The following is an 18,634-nucleotide window of genomic DNA, read 5'->3' on the forward strand; positions in this document are numbered from 1 at the left end:
AAGACGGACACAAACAGAACGTAGCGTAGGGAACAAACGGTCTTTTGTTAGATAATAGGAGCCAGGTGCGTGATAACTGCATCGAGCATGGGCGCATAGATATTCTACAACGACTGACCGCTGAAGCGCCTAGGGGGCTGGGACCAGCTCGGGCGCCAACAATCAACGATAGGCTGAGTGAGTTTAAACCACGCCCAGTCTCTACTCTGACAGGCCGGCTCGGAAGCAGGAACTACTTCTGTCAGAGTATATTATAATATCTTTGTTAGGAACAAGTCGGTTCTCTGTTTGTCCTGCGAGGTGTGACAGAGAGCCCGTATATACGAAAATTGCATTTACCACTTATTGCTTAGCTAATAAAAAATACATAGCATACAATCGGTGACTCAGTGTCATACTTATCCGGATACCAGATTCGAGTGACGCAACCCTAACAGAGGACAACATATTGTTTTATTAGTATGGCCTTCTATTACAGCATATTGGATGACTGTAATTCATATTCCATTCACCCAGCTCAATGTGAAATCGATAGGTTTAGGCTACTACATGATACTCTAATTTTCCCTATACCCATCATAAGGTTGCTACCTCCTAGCCTATGAATGAAAGTTTGCAAAGTACGCTAGGTGCACAGGTTGAGAGACATATTCATAATCAAGGTGACAGACATTGACACATTCAATACCGCCTTACACACTCTTGCCTGCATCTGGGTGATCTCGGGTGTAATCATTAGTCCAACATTTGCAAACGAGAGTTTCTCAAGGACAAATTAATTTATGTTAATCCCCATTTTGTTCCGTTTGCTTCTGTTTAAAATGTTTTTCTCAGAATCTGTCACGTTCTTTCAAAATCGAACCCAGAAGCAGACCAGGACAAGGAGAGTAGGAAGAAGGTGAGTATTTATTTACAAGTGAATGTGAATGGGTAGATATATCCAGGTGGTGTAGCGGGCAGCGGTGGTGAGTTGACGGGAGTAAATAGGTGGATCCAATGGGGTAGCGGAATCCTCCGATGACCAGGTGGGAATGGGGTAAATGATCCGGGTGAGTAACTGAAGACAGAACAAACGGAGGTAAGTTTAAGGCAAGTAATACATACAAAACAACAAAACAAATTCTATCCAACTTGAGGCTGATACTATGGCACAACATACTGTTCATGGCTAACGATCCGGCAGGGAATGGATGTCAGGTCCGGGCTTATGAAGAGGAGAGATGATCAGGACCAGGTGTGCAGATAGCTGATGGGATACAGGTGCGGGTAATCAGAACTCCCAACTGGCCACATTGCCCGGCAACCAGACAGGGTGCGTTCCAGGACGCCGGAAAAAAACACTCCAGGACAGAACACGGGATTCGTGACAGAATCTGCAGAATGAATACACGAAAGACACAGTTCACTTTCATAGCAGCCACATACATACATACACAATACAATCGCTTTGATCGTTATAATTTCTTCTCGCATTTACGCTCTCTCATCCTCTCACCTTTTCCCTTCACTTGTGGACTTCAGTGCACAACAAAATCAGCTGTCTGTGACCAGGCAAAAAATCCTTTCCAAGCCAAATCTTCATATCATAACCGCTACACAACCTACATCGTTGTCACCATACTATATTGTCTTAGTCAACATAGCTACTAGAACTAACGCATTAGTAAACCCGCTAATAATCATTCAGTACAGTCAGCAGGAGTTTAGCAGTTACACTGGCGGGCCTTGGTGTCAAAACATTAATAAAACCAAAAGCTTACCTTCACTTTGAAGAGTTCCAGTATTAGATAGTCATAGCCAGCTACCTAACACAGCGACCCTCTCTGTTTGAGAGTTTGAGTAGGCTAAACTAGCTAGCTGCCTTTGCTAGCTAAGTAAGTGAAAAAATATATATTTTGCTAGCGCTCTCTCTCCCTTCTCCTTCATTTTTGAAGAAATTAATTTGTTCGAAACTGTTAAGCTAAGTCAACTACTCACCACATTTTATGCACTGCAGTTCTAGCTAGCTGTAGCTTCTGCTTTCAGTACTAGATTCATTCTCTGATCCTTTGATTGAGTGGAAAACAGTTCATGCTGCAAGAGCTCTGATAGTGATTATTACAACATCCAGAGGACATTCTGTGTAAATCTATGGAAGTTGGTGAGAACCAGGAGCCTCCTAGGTTTGATATTGAAGTCAATGTACCAAGAGGAGGATGGAAACTAGCTGTCCTCCATCTAGATCATGGTGCTATCCTAGAGGAGTCCTGTTGATGTTACTGTAGACCTTAATTGATTAAAACACAGTTTTGCAATAATTTGGCGACATTAATATATTTAGTATAGTTTTATCTAAAAAGGATACCTTTTAAATTTTTCACAATTTAAAAAAAAAGTTTTTTTCACTGAGGATAGTCCTCCCCTGCCTCCTATGAGGAGCCCCCACTGTATTCTACATAACATAACCAAATGTAATAGCGTATAACGTTACTGTGTTACACCAAAAACAGCACCTCATTTCTTATTTCTTATGAGATTTTAGGATATTTAGTGGGGGGCTGCCAAATGTTTGTATTCATGTAGGCTACACTACCCCGCAAAATAATCCTGTTGTCCCGTATTTGGGTATTTTAAATGTGGTCACCCTAATTGCATGGCTTCAATGTGGAAATATATAGATAGCATTTGCACTGATATAGGGGCTAGGCCTACTGTAAATGCATTATGGCTGAGCATGAATTTACCAAATTTTGTCAATAAGAAAGATTCAATTCAAAAAGAGAGCGAATAATTCAAATCAAATTCTAAACCAAACAACTTGTTTTAAATACACTATATACAATAACTTTTTCCCGTGTGCATATCATATTACAACCAGGCAGACTATTTATGCACATCCAAACTTTTCACAGTAGCTGGAAAAAGATCCAAAATAAAGACAAATGGAGAATATCCATTCACCGTTCTACTGCTTCCAAATGTAATATTTTATATACATATTGGAACAATCTTACAGATCGCCTTCACACTTCTCCAGAAGTTGCATTGCATGCTTTCCACAGACGTGCTCACCCTAAAACCAGGAAATTGAATCATTCTAATAAGTTTGGTTTTAAGAAAACTTAACAAAAAAGGAATGTAATTACATCATAAAATCAGGTAGCATAAAAAAAAGACAACGCTTTGCTGTTGAAACAGCCTTCGTTATACTAGGCCTAGGGTAAGGGTAGTCTACGGAGGGCTTGGGTTTTATGAATATGAAATGGAAGACAATTGTTACAGTATAATAACTTCTAAATATAAGGTTCACCTGTATTCACAAAAGTTACAATCTCTCGTGTTATGATGGGCATGGCCACATCTAGCTTACACCATGGAGGGGGTTTTATGGACGTCCAAAGAATGTGTAAAATAATGTAGGCCTGCCTACAATGCATAGATAAAGAGAGAATGTTAGGTCCCTGTTTTGCTCCTCTCAAACTTGATATTTATTACAGCTTTGGTGATTCAGATGTATTTCCAAGCGATCTCACGAGCTAAACACTTTATAAACGGTCTTGACTAGACTACTTGATTACATTTTGGTATTTGGTATTTTATTAGGATCCCCATTAGCTGTTGCAAAGGCAACAGCTACTCTTCCTCGGGTCCACACAAAACATGAAACATAATACAGAATGACATAATAAAGAACATCATTAGACAAGAACAGCTCAAGGACAAAAATACATACATTTGTTAAAAGGCACACGTAGCCTACATATCGATGCATACACACAAAATATCTAGGTCAACAGGGGAGAGGCGTTGTGCCAAGAGGTGTTGCTTTATCTGCTTTTTGAAACCAAGTTTGCTGTTTATCTCCATGTAATAAGGGCTCTATATATAATGCTGTACGTTTTCTTGAATTTGTTCTGGATTTGGGGACTCTGAAAAGACCCCTGGTGGCATGTCTCGTGGGATAAGTGTGTGTCAGAGCTGTGTGTAAGTTGACTATGCAAACAATTTGTGATTTTCAACACATTGTTTCTTATAAAAAGAAGAAGTGATGCAGTCAGTCTCTCCTCAACTCTTAGCCAAGAGAGACTGGCGTGCATAGTATTTATATCAGCCCTCTGGTTACAATGAAGAGCAAAACGTGCCGCTCTGTTCTGGGCCAGCTGTAGCTTAACTAGGTATTTTCTTGCAGCAGTGGACCACACGACTGGACAATAATCAAGATGAGACCAAACTAGAGCCTGCTGGACTTGCATTTTGGAGTGTAGTGTCAAAAAAGCAGAGCATCTCTTTATTATGGCTAGACCTCTCCCCATCTTTGCAACCATTGAATCTATATGATTTGACCATGACAGTTTACAATCTAAGGTAATGCCAAGTAATTTACTCTCAACTTGTTGAACTGCCACACCATACACTACCAGATTCATCTGAGTTCTATCACTTAAGGAATGATTTGTACCAAATACAATGCTCTTAGTTTTAGAGGTGTTCAGGACCAGTTTATTACTGGCCACCTATTCCAAAACAGACTGCAACTCTTTGTTAACGGTTTCAGTGACTTCATTAGCTGTGGTTGCTGATGCATATATGGTTGAATCATCAGCATACATGGACACACATGCTTTGTTTAATGCCAGTGGCAGGTCATTGGTAAAAAATAGAAAAGAGTAGAGGGCCTAGAGAGCTGTCCTGTGGTTCACCACACTTTACATGTTTGACATTAAGAGGTGCTTCCATTAAAGAAAACTATTTTGAGTTATATTAGATAAATAGCTCTGAATCCACGATATGGCAGAGGTTTTAAAAGCCATAGCACTTAAGTTTACTAACAGTACAGCTCCCACAATCTTCTTATTATCAATTTCTTTCAACCAATCATCAGTCATGTGTGTCAGTGCAGTACATGTTGAGTGCCATTCTCTATAAGCATGCTGAAAGTCTGTTAATTTGTTTACAGATCATTGTTTATAGTATCATTGTATTTGGTCAAACACATTTTTTCCCAACAGTTTGCTAAGAGCTGGCAGCAAGCTCTTTAAATAGCACTTTGGATCATGTTTTTAAATATACGCCTCAAATATTTCCACCTGTTCTATCTGAGCGGAATCATGCTGATGTTAGACAGGTAAATTGCTGAACCTGGTGTTAGGGCCGTTTTTGCATGACGAAATTGCAAACTGGGCATGTACACTAGCCAGCGGTAAATTGCCTCGTGCAGCTTAGGCCGCCCATTGTGACTCGCTTGTGGGCGTGCTGGCAGCAGCCCCAACTGTCAAAGTGAGAGAGTAGGCTATTCTGGTAGGGCAGGCACTTGTGTAGTTCCAGTCCCTAGAGGTGAAGCCAGAGATAATAGTAACATAATATTCAGTGTGGTGTAATTTGAGTATAATGAAGTCTGCTTCTTGTGAGGTTTTCTGTCCTCTGAAAGAGTGCTATGAAAGCCGGTCTACAGATGAAGAGGTCCCAATGAAGAGCAGTGGTTCTCAGTCCTGGTCCTGGGGATTCAAAGGGGTGCATATTTTTATTTTTGCCTCAGCACTGCACAGATGATTCAAATGATCAACTCATCATCAACTCATCATCAAGCTTCAAGTAGAATTTATGTATTCATTTGTGATGCTATCATCTTTTTTAAATATACTTTTTTTTAAATGTTACCTCTTTTTTTCTCCCCAAATTTGTGGTATCCAATTGTTTTTTAGTAGCCTCTCATCACTACAACTCCCGTACGGGCTCGGGAGAGACGAAGGTTGAAAGTCATGCGTCCTCCGATACACAACCTAACCAAGCCGCACTGCTTCTTAACACAGCGCGCATCCAACCCGGAAGCCAGCCGCACCAATGTGTCAGAGGAAACACCTGGCACTTGGTTAGCGCGCACTGCGCCCGGCCCGCCACAGGAGTCGCTGGTGCGGCATAAAGACAAGGATATCCCTACCGGCCAAACCCTCCCTAACCCGGACGACGCTAGGCCAATTGTGCGTCGCTCCACGGACCTCCCGGTCCCGGCCGGTTACGACAGAGCCTGGGCGCGAACCCAGAGTCTCTGATGACACAGCTGGCGCTGCAGTACAGCGCCCTTAACCACTGCGCCACCCGGGAGGCCCAATTCCTGCTATCATCACATGCACATGTGTGCACATGCTTCTATCTATCCAATGTTTTCATGATTTGTTTTAAGGGATATTATACTTTAGTAACCCACAATTACCTTGTGATGTAAATGTCTAATAATGACAATATATTCCATATTCCTACAGATAACTTGTAACTGGAGATTCTTTCAAAACAATTACCTACAGTTATCGTGTAGTGAACTGCAAGGTTGGGTGACCAGGGCCATCTGGGACTGCCTCCTGGAGGATTTCAGACATGTGAAGGCTACCTATGTCCTTCATAACATCATGAGGATGGACGAGGACCAGGAGGGGATCTGCAGCTCGCCGCTGTGTGCCAGAGGAAAAGTCTGCTGCTCTGCAGGATGTTTCAAGGATGGGGTCTGACAACGCATCAAGAGAGGCAATCCTTGTGTGGAAGTTCTTCACCTCCTGCTTTTTTGAAGAGGGTGGTGTTCCCTGGCAACACCATAGACTACAATATGCACAACCAAAGGCTCTTAAGAGCCATCCACATTGCAATAAGAGTATTCTTCCATTTACTTAGCATTGTCAACTGCAGTTATTCAATTCCCAGTTCCCAATTCTCATGGCAATGAGTTACTTCAAAGCATACCACATAAACGCCACCCTTCCCGGGCCATTGCCATGTCTTTTCAAACAATTAGATGACTAAAAACACACAACGCACCCTTAACTTTTTCCTTTCTTTCAGTTCCTTCATTTTCTTTTCTGCAGCTGAACAGCACACACTGTCAAAGAGCCCAGAGATTAATTGAAGAAGTCTCTAGAACACCTCATACTCGGCTGCCTACCCATACACCACATATAAAAATGCAACTTGAAAATATTTGTTCCCATGAACGAAACTAATTATACATGAATTAATCCTGTAAAAACAAGTACCTCGTGTACAAAATAAAAAAGTACATCAGATAAAATCAGCAGAACAATGAGTTAACCTCTGGCACAGTTAGCAGACTGAATACAGCCACCCTTAAAATGTACCCAGAATTCTTCCTCTAGCCTCAGGTCAACTGAGCCTTTAATGGTTCTTGAATCATCCAACAGGATTAAACAGAAGGGAATATTAAGTGAGTTCTCTGTCCACTGACCAGTAGACCACCCAGTGGTCTGAACGGAATACAATTTCTCCAACAGAGCTGGTCTGGATGAGTAGGTTCAGATGTCAATTACAAACTGGACACCATCAGCTGTAGGAACAGAAGAGAGAACAAGTCAGCTTTGGGGACATTTCCTTTCCTGAACTTCCAAGAAGCTATGCGCACTGATAGAGCCCTTTCTGGTGCATGAAACCTAAACAGAGTGGTCACAAGATATGCAGCACAAGGCTTGGCCAGCAGCTTGACATATGTTTACTTTTCTCATGGAGCGGTTCACCTTGAAACTTGGTCTAATGCTGGTACAATTTTATAAAACACAAATTGACTGGTTTGCACACTAGGTGAGAGTATGGCCATTTGCCACCTCATACACACTGCACTGATGACAACAGACCTAAGTAGCCTGCTTCCTTATCTGAAATAAAGTACTTATTGACATCGGCCTGAACCAAGCCACCTGTCCGCTCCCTTTTATTAGTGAAATTTAAGGAGACAGTAAAATGAGGCAAGTTAGGAAGGCGAGACATCAGAACATATGAATGCACAATATTGTAAATCTAGTGACAAGTGACAATGACAAGTAGATACTGTATTTTTATATTAGGATATAAACAAATGCACCATGAAACAAATGTATGCAATTACAGAATGAGTGCAATTACTTAATTTACTGTCCCTGCACCACTTCTAAGAACAAAACAAGAGAGAACCTGTTCCAAGCACATACTATACCTGCTTCAATGCCATGCGGGCAAGGAGTCAGGTGTTTGGGAGAGCAGGTGATCAAGAGGCCAGGCTAGGGCAAGAGGCTAGTGGGTCTCATGGGACATTCAGTAGTCATTGTTAGTATAAGGGCTTACCTGAGATGTCTTTGTTCTCATCCATCTCCTTCAGCTTGCCCAGAGGGTGCAGAGCCAACACCGTGACCCCGGTGATATGGGGGAAGCAGCATGGGGGGGGGGCGATTGGTATATTCCGACACTCCAGCAAGGACTTTGTCAGATGATCCTGGTTTCTGCGATAACAACCAAGGGCATAAAGCGTCTCAGAGTAAAAACACGGACAGTAGTACCAGGACACTCGACAAAAGTCACGAGGTGCAGCAGTGTGTCTAGACCATGAGGTATTCTTGTGCACAATAGTTGTTCAAGGTGGGTTAGTGCAGGCTACATAGAAAAGTGCGAGGTCTGTACTTTTCCCATTTTGCACTTTTATTTTACCTTTATTTAACCAGGTAGGCTAGTTGAGAACAAGTTCTCATTTGCAACTGCGGCCTGACCAGGATAAAGCAAAGGAGTTCGACACATGCAACACAGAGTTACACAAGGAATAAACAAACATACAGTAGAAAAAGTCTAAATACAGTATGTGCAAATGAGGTAGGATAAGGGAGGTAAGACAATAAATACGCCATGCTGGCGAAGTAATTACAATATAGCAATTAAGCACTGGAATGGTAGATGTGCAGAAGATGAATGTGCAAGTAGAGATACTGGGGTGCAAAGGAGCAAGATAAGTAAATAAATACAGTATGGGGATGAGGTAGTTGAATGGGCTATTTACAGATGGGCTATGTACAGGTGCATTGATCTGTGAGCTGCTCTAACAGCTAGTGCTTAAAGCTAGTGAGGGACATATGAGTCTCCCGCTTCAGTGACTTTTGCAGTTCATTCCAGTCATTTGCAGCAGAGAACTGGAAGGAAAGGCGACCAAAGGAAGAATTGGCTTTGCGGGTGACCAGTGAAATATACCTGCTAAAACACGTGCTACTTGTAGTTGGAGACTTACGGAAGGAGAGTTGAATGGCATTGAAGCTTGTCTGAAGGTTTGTTAACAGTGTCCAAAGAAGGGCCAGAGGTATACAGAATGGTGTCGTCTGCGTAGAGGTGGATCAGAGAATCACCAGCAGCAAGAGCGACATCATTGACGTATACAGAGAAGAGAGTCTGCCCGAGAATTTAACCCTGTGGCACCCCCATAGACTGCCAGAGGTCTGGAAAACAGGCCCTCGGATTTGACACACTGAACTCTATCAGAGAAGTAGTTGGTGAACCAGGCGAGGCAATCATTTGAGAAACCAAGGCTGTTGAGTCTGCCGATAAGAATGTGGTGATTGACAGAGTTAAAAGCCTTGGCCAGGTCCATAAATACAGCTGCACAGTAATGTCTCTTATCGATGGCGGTTATGATATCATTTAGGACCTTGAGCGTGGCTGAGGTGCACCCATGACCAGCTTTGAAACCAGATTGCATAGCGGAGAAGGTACGGTTGGATTCGAAATGGTCAGTAATCTATTTGTTAACTTGGCTTTCAAAGACCTAAGAAAGGCAGGGTAGGATATAAGTCTGTAGCAGTTTGGGTCTAGAGTGTCTCCCCCTTTGAAGAGGGGGATGACCGCGGCAGCTTCCCAATCTTTGGGAATCTTAAGACGATATGAAAGAGGTAGAACAGGTTAGTAATAGGGGTTGCCAACAATTTCAGCAGATCATTTTAGAAAGAGAGGGTCCAGATTGTCTAGCCCGGCTGAGTTGTAGGGGGTCCAGATTTTGCAGCCACGTGGAAAGCATGGCCAGCCGTAGAAAAATGCTTACAGAAATTCTCAATTATGGTGGATTTATCAGTGGTGACCATGTTTCCTAGCCTCAGTTTAGTGGGCAGCTGGGAGGAGATGCTCTTATTCTCCATGGACTTTACAGTGTCCCAGAACCTTTTTGTGTTAGTGCTACAGGAAACAAGTTTCTGCTTGAAAAAGCTAGCCTTAGCTTTCCTAACTGCCTGTGTATATTGGTTCCTAACTTCCCTGAAAAGTTGCATGTCATGGGGGCTATTCTATACTAATGCAGAACGCCACAGGATGTTTTTGTGAAGGTCAAGTGCAGTCAGGTCTGGAGAGAACCAAGGGCTATATCTGTTCCTGGTTCTAAATTTTTGAATGGGGCATGCTTATTTAAGATGGTGAGGAAATAACCAGGCATCCTCTACTGACGGGATGAGGAAAATATCCTTCCAGGATACCAGGGCTAGGTCAATTAGAAAGGCCTGCTCGTTTGACAGTGATGTGGGGTGATCGTTTGACCGCAGACCCATTACGAATGCAGGCTATAAGGCAGTGATCGCTGAAATCTTGGTTGTTAACAGGAGAGGTGTATTTGGAGGGCAAGTTGGTTAGGATGATATCTATGAGGGTGCCCGTGTTTACGGATTTGGGGTTGTACCTGGTGGGTTCATTGATCATTTGTGCGAGATTGAGGGCATCAAGCTTAGATTGTAGGATGGCTGGGGTGTTAAGCATGTCCCAGTTTAGGTCACCTCGCAGCACGAGCTCTGAAGATAGATGGGGGGCAATCAATTCACATATGGTGTCCAGGGCACAGCTGGGGGCAGAGGGTGGTCTATAGCAAGCGGAAACAGTTAGAGACTTGTTTCTGGAGAGGTGGATTTTTTAAAGTAGAAACTCAAATAGTTTGGGTACAGACCTGGATAGTAGGGCTCTGTTCTAGGCCCTCTCCTATTCTCGCTATACACCAAGTCACTTGGCTCTGTCATAACCTCACATGGTCTCTCCTATCATTGCTATGCAGACGACACACAATTAATCTTCTCCTTTCCTCCTTCTGATGACCAGGTGGTGAATCGCATCTCTGCATGTCTGGCAGACATATCAGTGTGGATGACGGATCACCACCTCAAGCTGAACCTCGGCAAGACGGAGCTGCTCTTCCTCCCGGGGAAGGACTGCCCGTTCCATGATCTCGCCATCACGGTTGACAACTCCATTGTGTCCTCCTCCCAGAGCGCTAAGAACCTTGGCGTGATCCTGGACAACACCCTGTCGTTCTCAACTAACATCAAGGCGGTGGCCCGTTCCTGTAGGTTCATGCTCTACAACATCCGCAGAGTATGACCCTGCCTCACACAGGAAGCGGCGCAGGTCCTAATCCAGGCACTTGTCATCTCCCGTCTGGATTACTGCAACTCGCTGTTGGCTGGGCTCCCTGCCTGTGCCATTAAACCCCTACAACTCATCCAGAACGCCGCAGCCCGTCTGGTGTTCAACCTTCCAAGTTCTCTCACGTCACCCCGCTCCTCCGCTCTCTCCACTGGCTTCCAGTTGAAGCTCGCATCCGCTACAAGACCATGGTGCTTGCCTACGGAGCTGTGAGAGGAACGGCACCTCAGTACCTCCAGGCTCTGATCAGGCCCTACACCCAAACAAGGGCACTGCGTTCATCCACCTCTGGCCTGCTCGCCTCCCTACCACTGAGGAAGTACAGTTCCCGCTCAGCCCAGTCAAAACTGTTCGCTGCTCTGGCTCCCCAATGGTGGAACACACTCCCTCACGACGCCAGGACAGCGGAGTCAATCACCACCTTCCGGAGACACCTGAAACCCCACCTCTTTAAGGAATACCTAGGATAGGATAAAGTAATCCTTCTCACCCCCCCCCCCTTTAAAGATTTAGATGCACTATTGTAAAGTGGCTGTTCCACTGGATGTCATAAGGTGAATGCACCAATTTGTAAGTCGCTCTGGATAAGAGCGTCTGCTAAATGACTTAAATGTAATGTAAGTAGGAATGGAGCTAGGCACAGCAGGGCCTGAATTAACCTCTACATCACCAGAGGAACAGGAGGAGTAGGAGAAGGCTATAAGAACAGGTCGTCTAGTACGTTCGGAACAGAGAGTAAAAGGAGCAGGTTTTTGGGCACGATAGAATAGGTTCAAGGCACTGACTGTATCTGGTCATAAAAGGCAGGGAAAACATGTTATGCAACCCAACTCTTGAGACTGCAGTGTGTCCTGAACAAAGGGAGTAGGGAGTAGACAACATATACCTGTTGTCATACAGTTAATTCCCTCACTTCTTTCTGAAAGGCTGCCGACTGATTTATTCTCCTCACACGCATGGCCCCAGATCATTGCTGTAAATGAGAACGTGTTCTCAGTCAACACACCTGGTAAAATAACAGTTAAAAATAAATACAAATAACATGTACACTCCCACAGTTGACATATCGGATCAACTCATCTTGACAGAGATCATTTTATGTTTTTGCTTGATCCATACAATAAGGATAATGCTAAAATTACGGAAACAGGTAAAAATGCATTTAATGCAATAGGACTGTAAGTACTGTTCATAAGTTCCTAAAAATAAAAAAAAGACAGAATCAGCACAGTGTTCCTGAGGTCTATATTCAGGCAATGGTGGACAAGAGCACTTTATTCTCCAAACTAGTAGCTACAGTACATTCCAGTGTGTTTTTCAATATCTGAGAAATCATGCCCCCTCAGATTTGTCCCGTTTAAACAAACGTTGTTTCTCTGTAATACTACTTGCCACATTGCAATTTTAGGAAGATGGCTTGAACTAGCCCAGATAACTATACTGAACAAAAATATAAAACAACATGCAACAATTGGAAATATTTTACTGAGTTATAATTCAGAAGGAAATTAGTCAATTGAAATAAATAAACTAGGCCCTATTCTATGGATTTCACATAAATGGGCAGGGGTGCAGCCATGGGTGGACCTTGGAGGGCATATAGGTCCACCCACATGACAGCCAGGCCCACCCACTGGGGAGCCAGGCCAGCCAATCAGAATGAGTTTTCCCCACAAAAGGGCTTTATCACAGACAGGTGAAGAAGCCAGATGTGGAGGTCCTGGGCTGGTGAAATTACACGTGGTCTGCGGATGTGAGGCTGGTTGGATGTGACATTGGAAAGAGCTTATGGTAGAGAAATTTAGAAAAGCATGCAATAATTAAATAACACACATTCAATCTTCGACTCAGATTTGAGCAGAAAAGCATATTTATTTTATTTTAAAATAGAACCACCAATCATATATAGTTCAAGAGGTATGATTAGATATGCAGAAAGATATTAACATAGAATTAAGCATATGATTATGTCTGTTTCAGGTGTTGGGAAAATGTTTAGGGGGAAAAAAACTCCAAAAGCACCCCCCAGCCATCCTTACCTACTTTGTGCCCCCCTTGGATTTTTGTGGTGCATGACGCCCCTGTTCTATATGACAGGTATTCGGCAGAATTCCGTTATTTTTGCGTAACTTACCTCCAGGAGTCGTGGAGAACAGAGTGCCTCCGGGCGTCTGATGGTACGTGTCGGCAGCTGAGACCAGTCTTTCGACTGCTCAAAGCTACTGGGAATAGAGCAGTTAAGGCCTATACTGCGGTTACAATTAGAAGACATTGCAGAAAGTCGATGAATAAACAAATAAGTTATATAAAGGAATTAAAAGTTCCAAAACAAAAACAGCCTGGCCAAATTATTGCAGATCAATGTCAACTCTGGCCTTTAGTCAACTAATGCTGCGCCAACTCGAAAGTATGTTTGGAAACACGGGACCGCTGGGAGACACACACCACTTCAAGATTGATATACTCAATATGCGCCGAGAGCCACGTGCAGGTGTTTATGAAAAAGCTACTGATGAGAGGCATGGTTTAGTTTCGGTGTCGCAATCACACCTTACTACTACTGTATGATACAACGGAGCTAAAACACTTTTTACAGCTCACAATAACATTGTTGACTCAGTATGAACGGAAATGAACCAAGTCCCATGATTTAATTGTACTGTGTAAATGAGGACTAGGAAATAAAGTTTGATTGATGTCACCTATTTATTTGTCTATGTGACATCGTGACAATGTTATTCTTAGTGTTTTATCATCCAAGACGGCTTTATTTTCTCAGATTGCGTGACAGTGGTCGCTCATTAAAATGCCATTCCCAGTCAATCTGGGTTGTTTTGAAGAAGAAAAAAAGAAGTTACTCAAACATCTTAAGCCTTACTTGTTTACAATCAAAATACATGTTATTCCAAAACAAGGCAGATGAGCCATAATCCATTTAAACAGGATAACGAGATACTGTAGTAATCTGTCAAAACATACTGAGCTTTTGGGTGTTATCTGGGTAGACAATTTATTGCTGGTGGGGCTCTATTGAATGTAAAATAATTGCCAGATTGCAGTCTCTTGTGGAAACTTCTTGATGCATGCAAGACAGTTGCAATATGATAGCCAGAACATGCAGTCAGTGAGTGATGACATCATCAATGAGTAAACATGACACTAGTCTACTACTTAAATAAAGACAGACCAAGGGCACTTCAAATCAACAAGTGTATGGAGAATCATGAGGTGTATGTCATGACGTTAATGCAATAAGAATAGAAAGGCGAAGATGGTACAGTTCCGTCTTTTTTATTGAATATTAAGGTAAATATTTCACATTAATACAGGCTACATAAAGTAGAGCCACTATACGACATGAAATGTACTCTCATTTGAACCCTTTTTAGTATGTAAACAATTATACATGTATTTACCACTCTAAAAGGTCTGATTTCTCTCTTTATGTTATCACCGAATTCTTGGGCTGAGTATAAATAGCGTACAGTCCTGTAGAGCCCTGCAGACCAAGAACAATTCACGTGGGGCTTTTTTAAAGTCAAAATAATGGCTATACTACGCAGAGAATGGATCCTGTTGAACAGGCAAATCGGTTTGTTCATAGACATTGGTAAACACATTACAGCCCACACTGGATTTGTCTTTTTAGTTAGGCACATCAAAATGGTGTCCAACCATCCAATTCCTCCTTTCTGGACACTCCCTAGGTTAATATCGTTGAATATTATGTAATTATCTGGTTCTCTTAAACGTGTATGAGTCTTGTTACTGGTCCTATGCTTTGATGGCCGCGTGTTTAGTTGACATGATTCAGGTGCACATTCCCAACGTGCGGGGCCCAAGTCCCAGGCCAGACCTAAAACGACAAGTTTTCCTCACTTAGCTACAAAACCACAACAGTGAGGACTGAGTAATGGTGAAAATAAGTGAAGAATGTTTATGAGAGTACTTACCTGCTGGGGGTCTGAGTTATCTGCAGAGTTAGAGACCACCTTCATTATGGGGTTCCAGGCAGGGTCAGCGTTATGGAGCCCGTTGTACACAGGGCCCCCGGGGGCCTCTCCCATAGGAGGGTGGGGAGGAATCATCGTCCCGCCATACATCGATATTGGCAAACCCTCGAAAGGACAATAAGAGAGAGAAGTGGTAAACATTTTGTTTTTGTGATGGATCACTCGCACCAGGAGATCTTTGCACCAACTTCTTAGCTGTGTCCGTTACCTTTGGGAAGTCCATAAAGTTGGTGGGCATGGGCTGATGGAAAGTGTTGGAGGGATTAACGATGCCCGTGTCGTCCCGCTCCATGGCCTGGTGCTGGGAGAAAGCACTCTGCTCCTGCATCTGCTGGTGCATCACGTGACCGCCCATCAGGGGCTGAGACCAGCCCGACATCGCCTCTGGTGGAGGGTAAGAGGGGAGGACTGAGATTTGGGATGGTGAGAGTTAATTGTCATGTTAAAAAAACATTTACACAAAAGACATTCACAATATATTCCAAAACCTTACAAGAAACATCTTAAAACACTCTGAAGTTAAGACGATCAGGTCTACATCTATCCATTGTGCACTAACCCCATCCACCTTCCCCCTGAACACTCACCAGAAGCACTGCCCACTCCGAAGGACCAGATGCCCCCCTGTCCCACAGGCGGTGTGTAGCTGGCAGTGAGCATGGCGTGGTTGACGGAGCCCGTCTGGCGGATACGTGCCAGGCGCTCGGTGCCGATTGGAGGGGGCACCTTGCGGTCTTGCTGGCTATTGCTGCTGGTCTTAGCCTGAATCAGAGCCGGGGTCACAATGGACGCACAGAGGGGGGACGAGCCCCCGGACGACACAGAGGGCACTGGGGACTCACCTGAGGGAGGGGCAAAGGCTTGGCTTGTTAACTTTCCAAATGATAGATTAATCAAATACTTAGGATAAAATCACATTATATCATTTGATTTGGCTACATTTACTTTCATTATTTTACCAAGTGACTGTCTCGGTGACCCCACCTTGACAGTAGTCAACGAGGCTAATGTACTTTGTTTACAAAACAAGAAAACAGGGGGGGGGCAAAGAACATCTATGAAGCAACGGCCCTGTTCCCTCTCCCTGTGTTGTGTTCTTACAGGAGGTGGAGGCGCTCCAGGGGTGAGGAGAGAAGTGCTGGCGGCTGAAGGAGGGCGTGCCCACGGAGGCTGGACCCTGCAGGTACACTGGACTGCAAGAGATACTGGTGGCGAAGCTAGTCAGCGCAGCAGACGAAGAGATGGAGTTTCCCGACGGGTCCATTGGGTGCATTCCTGAAACAAAGAGTTCAACTGACCCGGTAAAATTATGTAGGCACAAATCACTGTAATAAAGTGAAATAGTCTATATACAGGTAACTGCCAAAATAAAGGAAGCAGTTGAGTAAATAAATTAGGGTTCTGGTTCCTATGGTGTTGGGTGAATTTTCCTTGCATGGGTTAGGTCCACTCAACCCCTCAAAGGGCAAGGTAAATGACAATGCAACCATCCACAGGGCACAAGTGGTCACTGAATGGTTTGATGAGCATGAAAATGTAAACCTTACTTCGAGATTCTGGAGCAGCGCCTGAGACAGTATTTACCACTACCATCAACAAAATAACAAATTATTATTTGTCACATCCCCCCAATAGAGTTCCAGACGCTTGTAGAATTTATGCCAGGGCTCATTGAAGCTGTTCTGGTGGCTTGTGGTGGTCCAACGCCCTATTAAGACACTTTAATGTCGGCGTTTCCTTTGTTTTGTCAGTTCATGTGTGTATGTGTGTATGTGTGTATGTGTGTATGTGTGTATGTGCGTATGTGTGTGGTGGAGTCTTTATGGTCCTTGTTGCTTACCGATTGGACTGGTGACAATCCTCTGGGTGTTACAGCGGTACCCTGGTGCCTTGGAGCCATCAGGAGGGGGCACCACGTTCTCCATCTGTCCCATGCCCCCTATATAGGCCGGCGGAGCGGTGTAGGGCTGCTCAGGAGGGGTCCGTGCAGGGAGGTGACATGCTCCCCACACCTGGTTGTTGCCCACCTGGTTGCTGTCAAACATGCTGCTGAAATGGTTGAAGAGGGCTGTGGGGCCGTAGTTGGGGGGCAGCTGCTGGGCCTTGCCCCCGTGGATGTGCATCTGGGAGCCGTTCATCATGCCCATGTTGGAGGACATCTGCTGCTGCATGGAGGGGGTTGCCATGCCCTGGCTGGCATGCTGCTGCTGTGGTTTCTGACGTTGCTCCTGAGATGCTCCAGAGGGTACAAATACGGACTGGTGCTCCTGTAGAGATGCCCCAGCTGCCATGGGGTAGAACTGGGCCGAGGGCTGCATGCGGGAGGGAGCAGGCGATGCGTAGTGAGGTAAAGTGCTGCTGGGGTGTGTGACTGTGCTGCCCCCTGCTGGTGCAGAGCGAGACGTGGGCAGGAGGGAGCAGGGAGGCTGGGCGGCCCGGAGGCTGGGCTCTGTGCTGGAGGAGGAGGGGAGGGACAGCTGCTGCTGTCGGCTATCTGGCTGCTGTGAGGGCAGTGGTGGTGGAGCAGTGGGAGCTGTGAAGTGCATGGGGCCAGTGGAGCTGGAGCCTTCAGATGCTCCACCTTGGACAGGTGCCACTGAGTCTGGAGGGGACTTCTCTTTACCAGGCGTGGCACAGCCAGCAGGCTCTAGCTTGGAAATGGGTAGCTGCTGTGCAGGTGGGGCGATAGGCGCAGGAGGGGAGGGTGGGGTAGAGGGCGTGGTGGGGGGTGCAGCGCCCACCTGCGTAGCGGCCGCACCACTCAAGGTCGAGGTGACCACTGCCATGCTGGCAGTCTTTGATTCGCCAGAAAAGATCTGCTTCCTGGCGGAGGAGGGCATGGGGGTGCCAGAGGGTGCAGATCTGGAGGGAGAGGCGGTGGCTGCAGGGCCTGCTATAAAGGTAGGGGCTGTGTACTCTGGATGGGCAGTGGAGGCAGGCAAGGGCCGGGGAGCAGTGGTCCCGTTGTGCTTGGGAGAGCTGTTAGTGCTGGCGGGGCTGATGGGACGCACCGGGAACGGGCCCCAGGTGTTGGGCGACGGAGAGAAGGTTCCACCGAACTGTGCCATGGGCAGGCGCGGGTGTCTGATGTGGTGCATGGTCTGGGCGGCCAGCAGGGCCAGGTGGGGGTTGGAGTACGCCAGAGGAAGTGAAACAAAAGGGGGCCTCACTCCGGGAGACAGGTTCTTCCCCATCTTCCCTCCCTGTTGAGAGACAGAGGACGACTGGAAGGACACAGCGGATGACGGCAACATTGATGCCAGGCCCTTGGAGCCGGCCGCCGTAGTGTTGGTGGCACCTGTGGAGGTGGTGTAGGTGGAGCCAATCTTGGTGCTGGTGCCAGGTGCACGGATGTGGTTTCTGGGGATCAGGTCCTCCAGCTCCTTGGCTGGGTCCTGGATCAGGGCACTGATCAGCTGCACGGCGTGTCGAGTCGACTCTGTGCCACCTCT

General features: G+C 45.2%; 1 protein-coding gene and 1 pseudogene across 6 annotated transcripts in view; both read right to left on the bottom strand.

Moving 5' to 3' along the window:
- Positions 1-849: 849 nt before the first annotated feature.
- LOC118391027 (eukaryotic translation initiation factor 4E-binding protein 3-like) lies at positions 850-13,441 on the bottom strand (annotated as a pseudogene).
- A 1,003-nt stretch (positions 13,442-14,444) lies between these two features.
- The window catches only part of LOC118391026 (ankyrin repeat and KH domain-containing protein 1-like), a 55,209-nt gene continuing 51,019 nt past the window's right edge, over positions 14,445-18,634 (bottom strand). For all 6 annotated transcript variants that reach the window (XM_035781953.2, XM_035781952.2, XM_035781951.2 and 3 more), the window contains exons 29-34: positions 17,023-18,632; positions 16,284-16,457; positions 15,770-16,024; positions 15,391-15,590; positions 15,123-15,287; positions 14,445-15,025 (exon numbers count right to left, since the gene is read on the bottom strand). In XM_035781953.2, coding sequence (XP_035637846.1) covers positions 14,966-15,025; positions 15,123-15,287; positions 15,391-15,590; positions 15,770-16,024; positions 16,284-16,457; positions 17,023-18,632 — 2,464 coding nt within the window. In that variant the 3' untranslated portion in view covers positions 14,445-14,965. The remainder of the gene's footprint in view (positions 15,026-15,122; positions 15,288-15,390; positions 15,591-15,769; positions 16,025-16,283; positions 16,458-17,022; positions 18,633-18,634) is intronic.

This window comes from Oncorhynchus keta, chromosome 12 (assembly GCF_023373465.1).
Source record: "Oncorhynchus keta strain PuntledgeMale-10-30-2019 chromosome 12, Oket_V2, whole genome shotgun sequence".
NCBI classification, from domain to species: domain Eukaryota; kingdom Metazoa; phylum Chordata; class Actinopteri; order Salmoniformes; family Salmonidae; genus Oncorhynchus; species Oncorhynchus keta.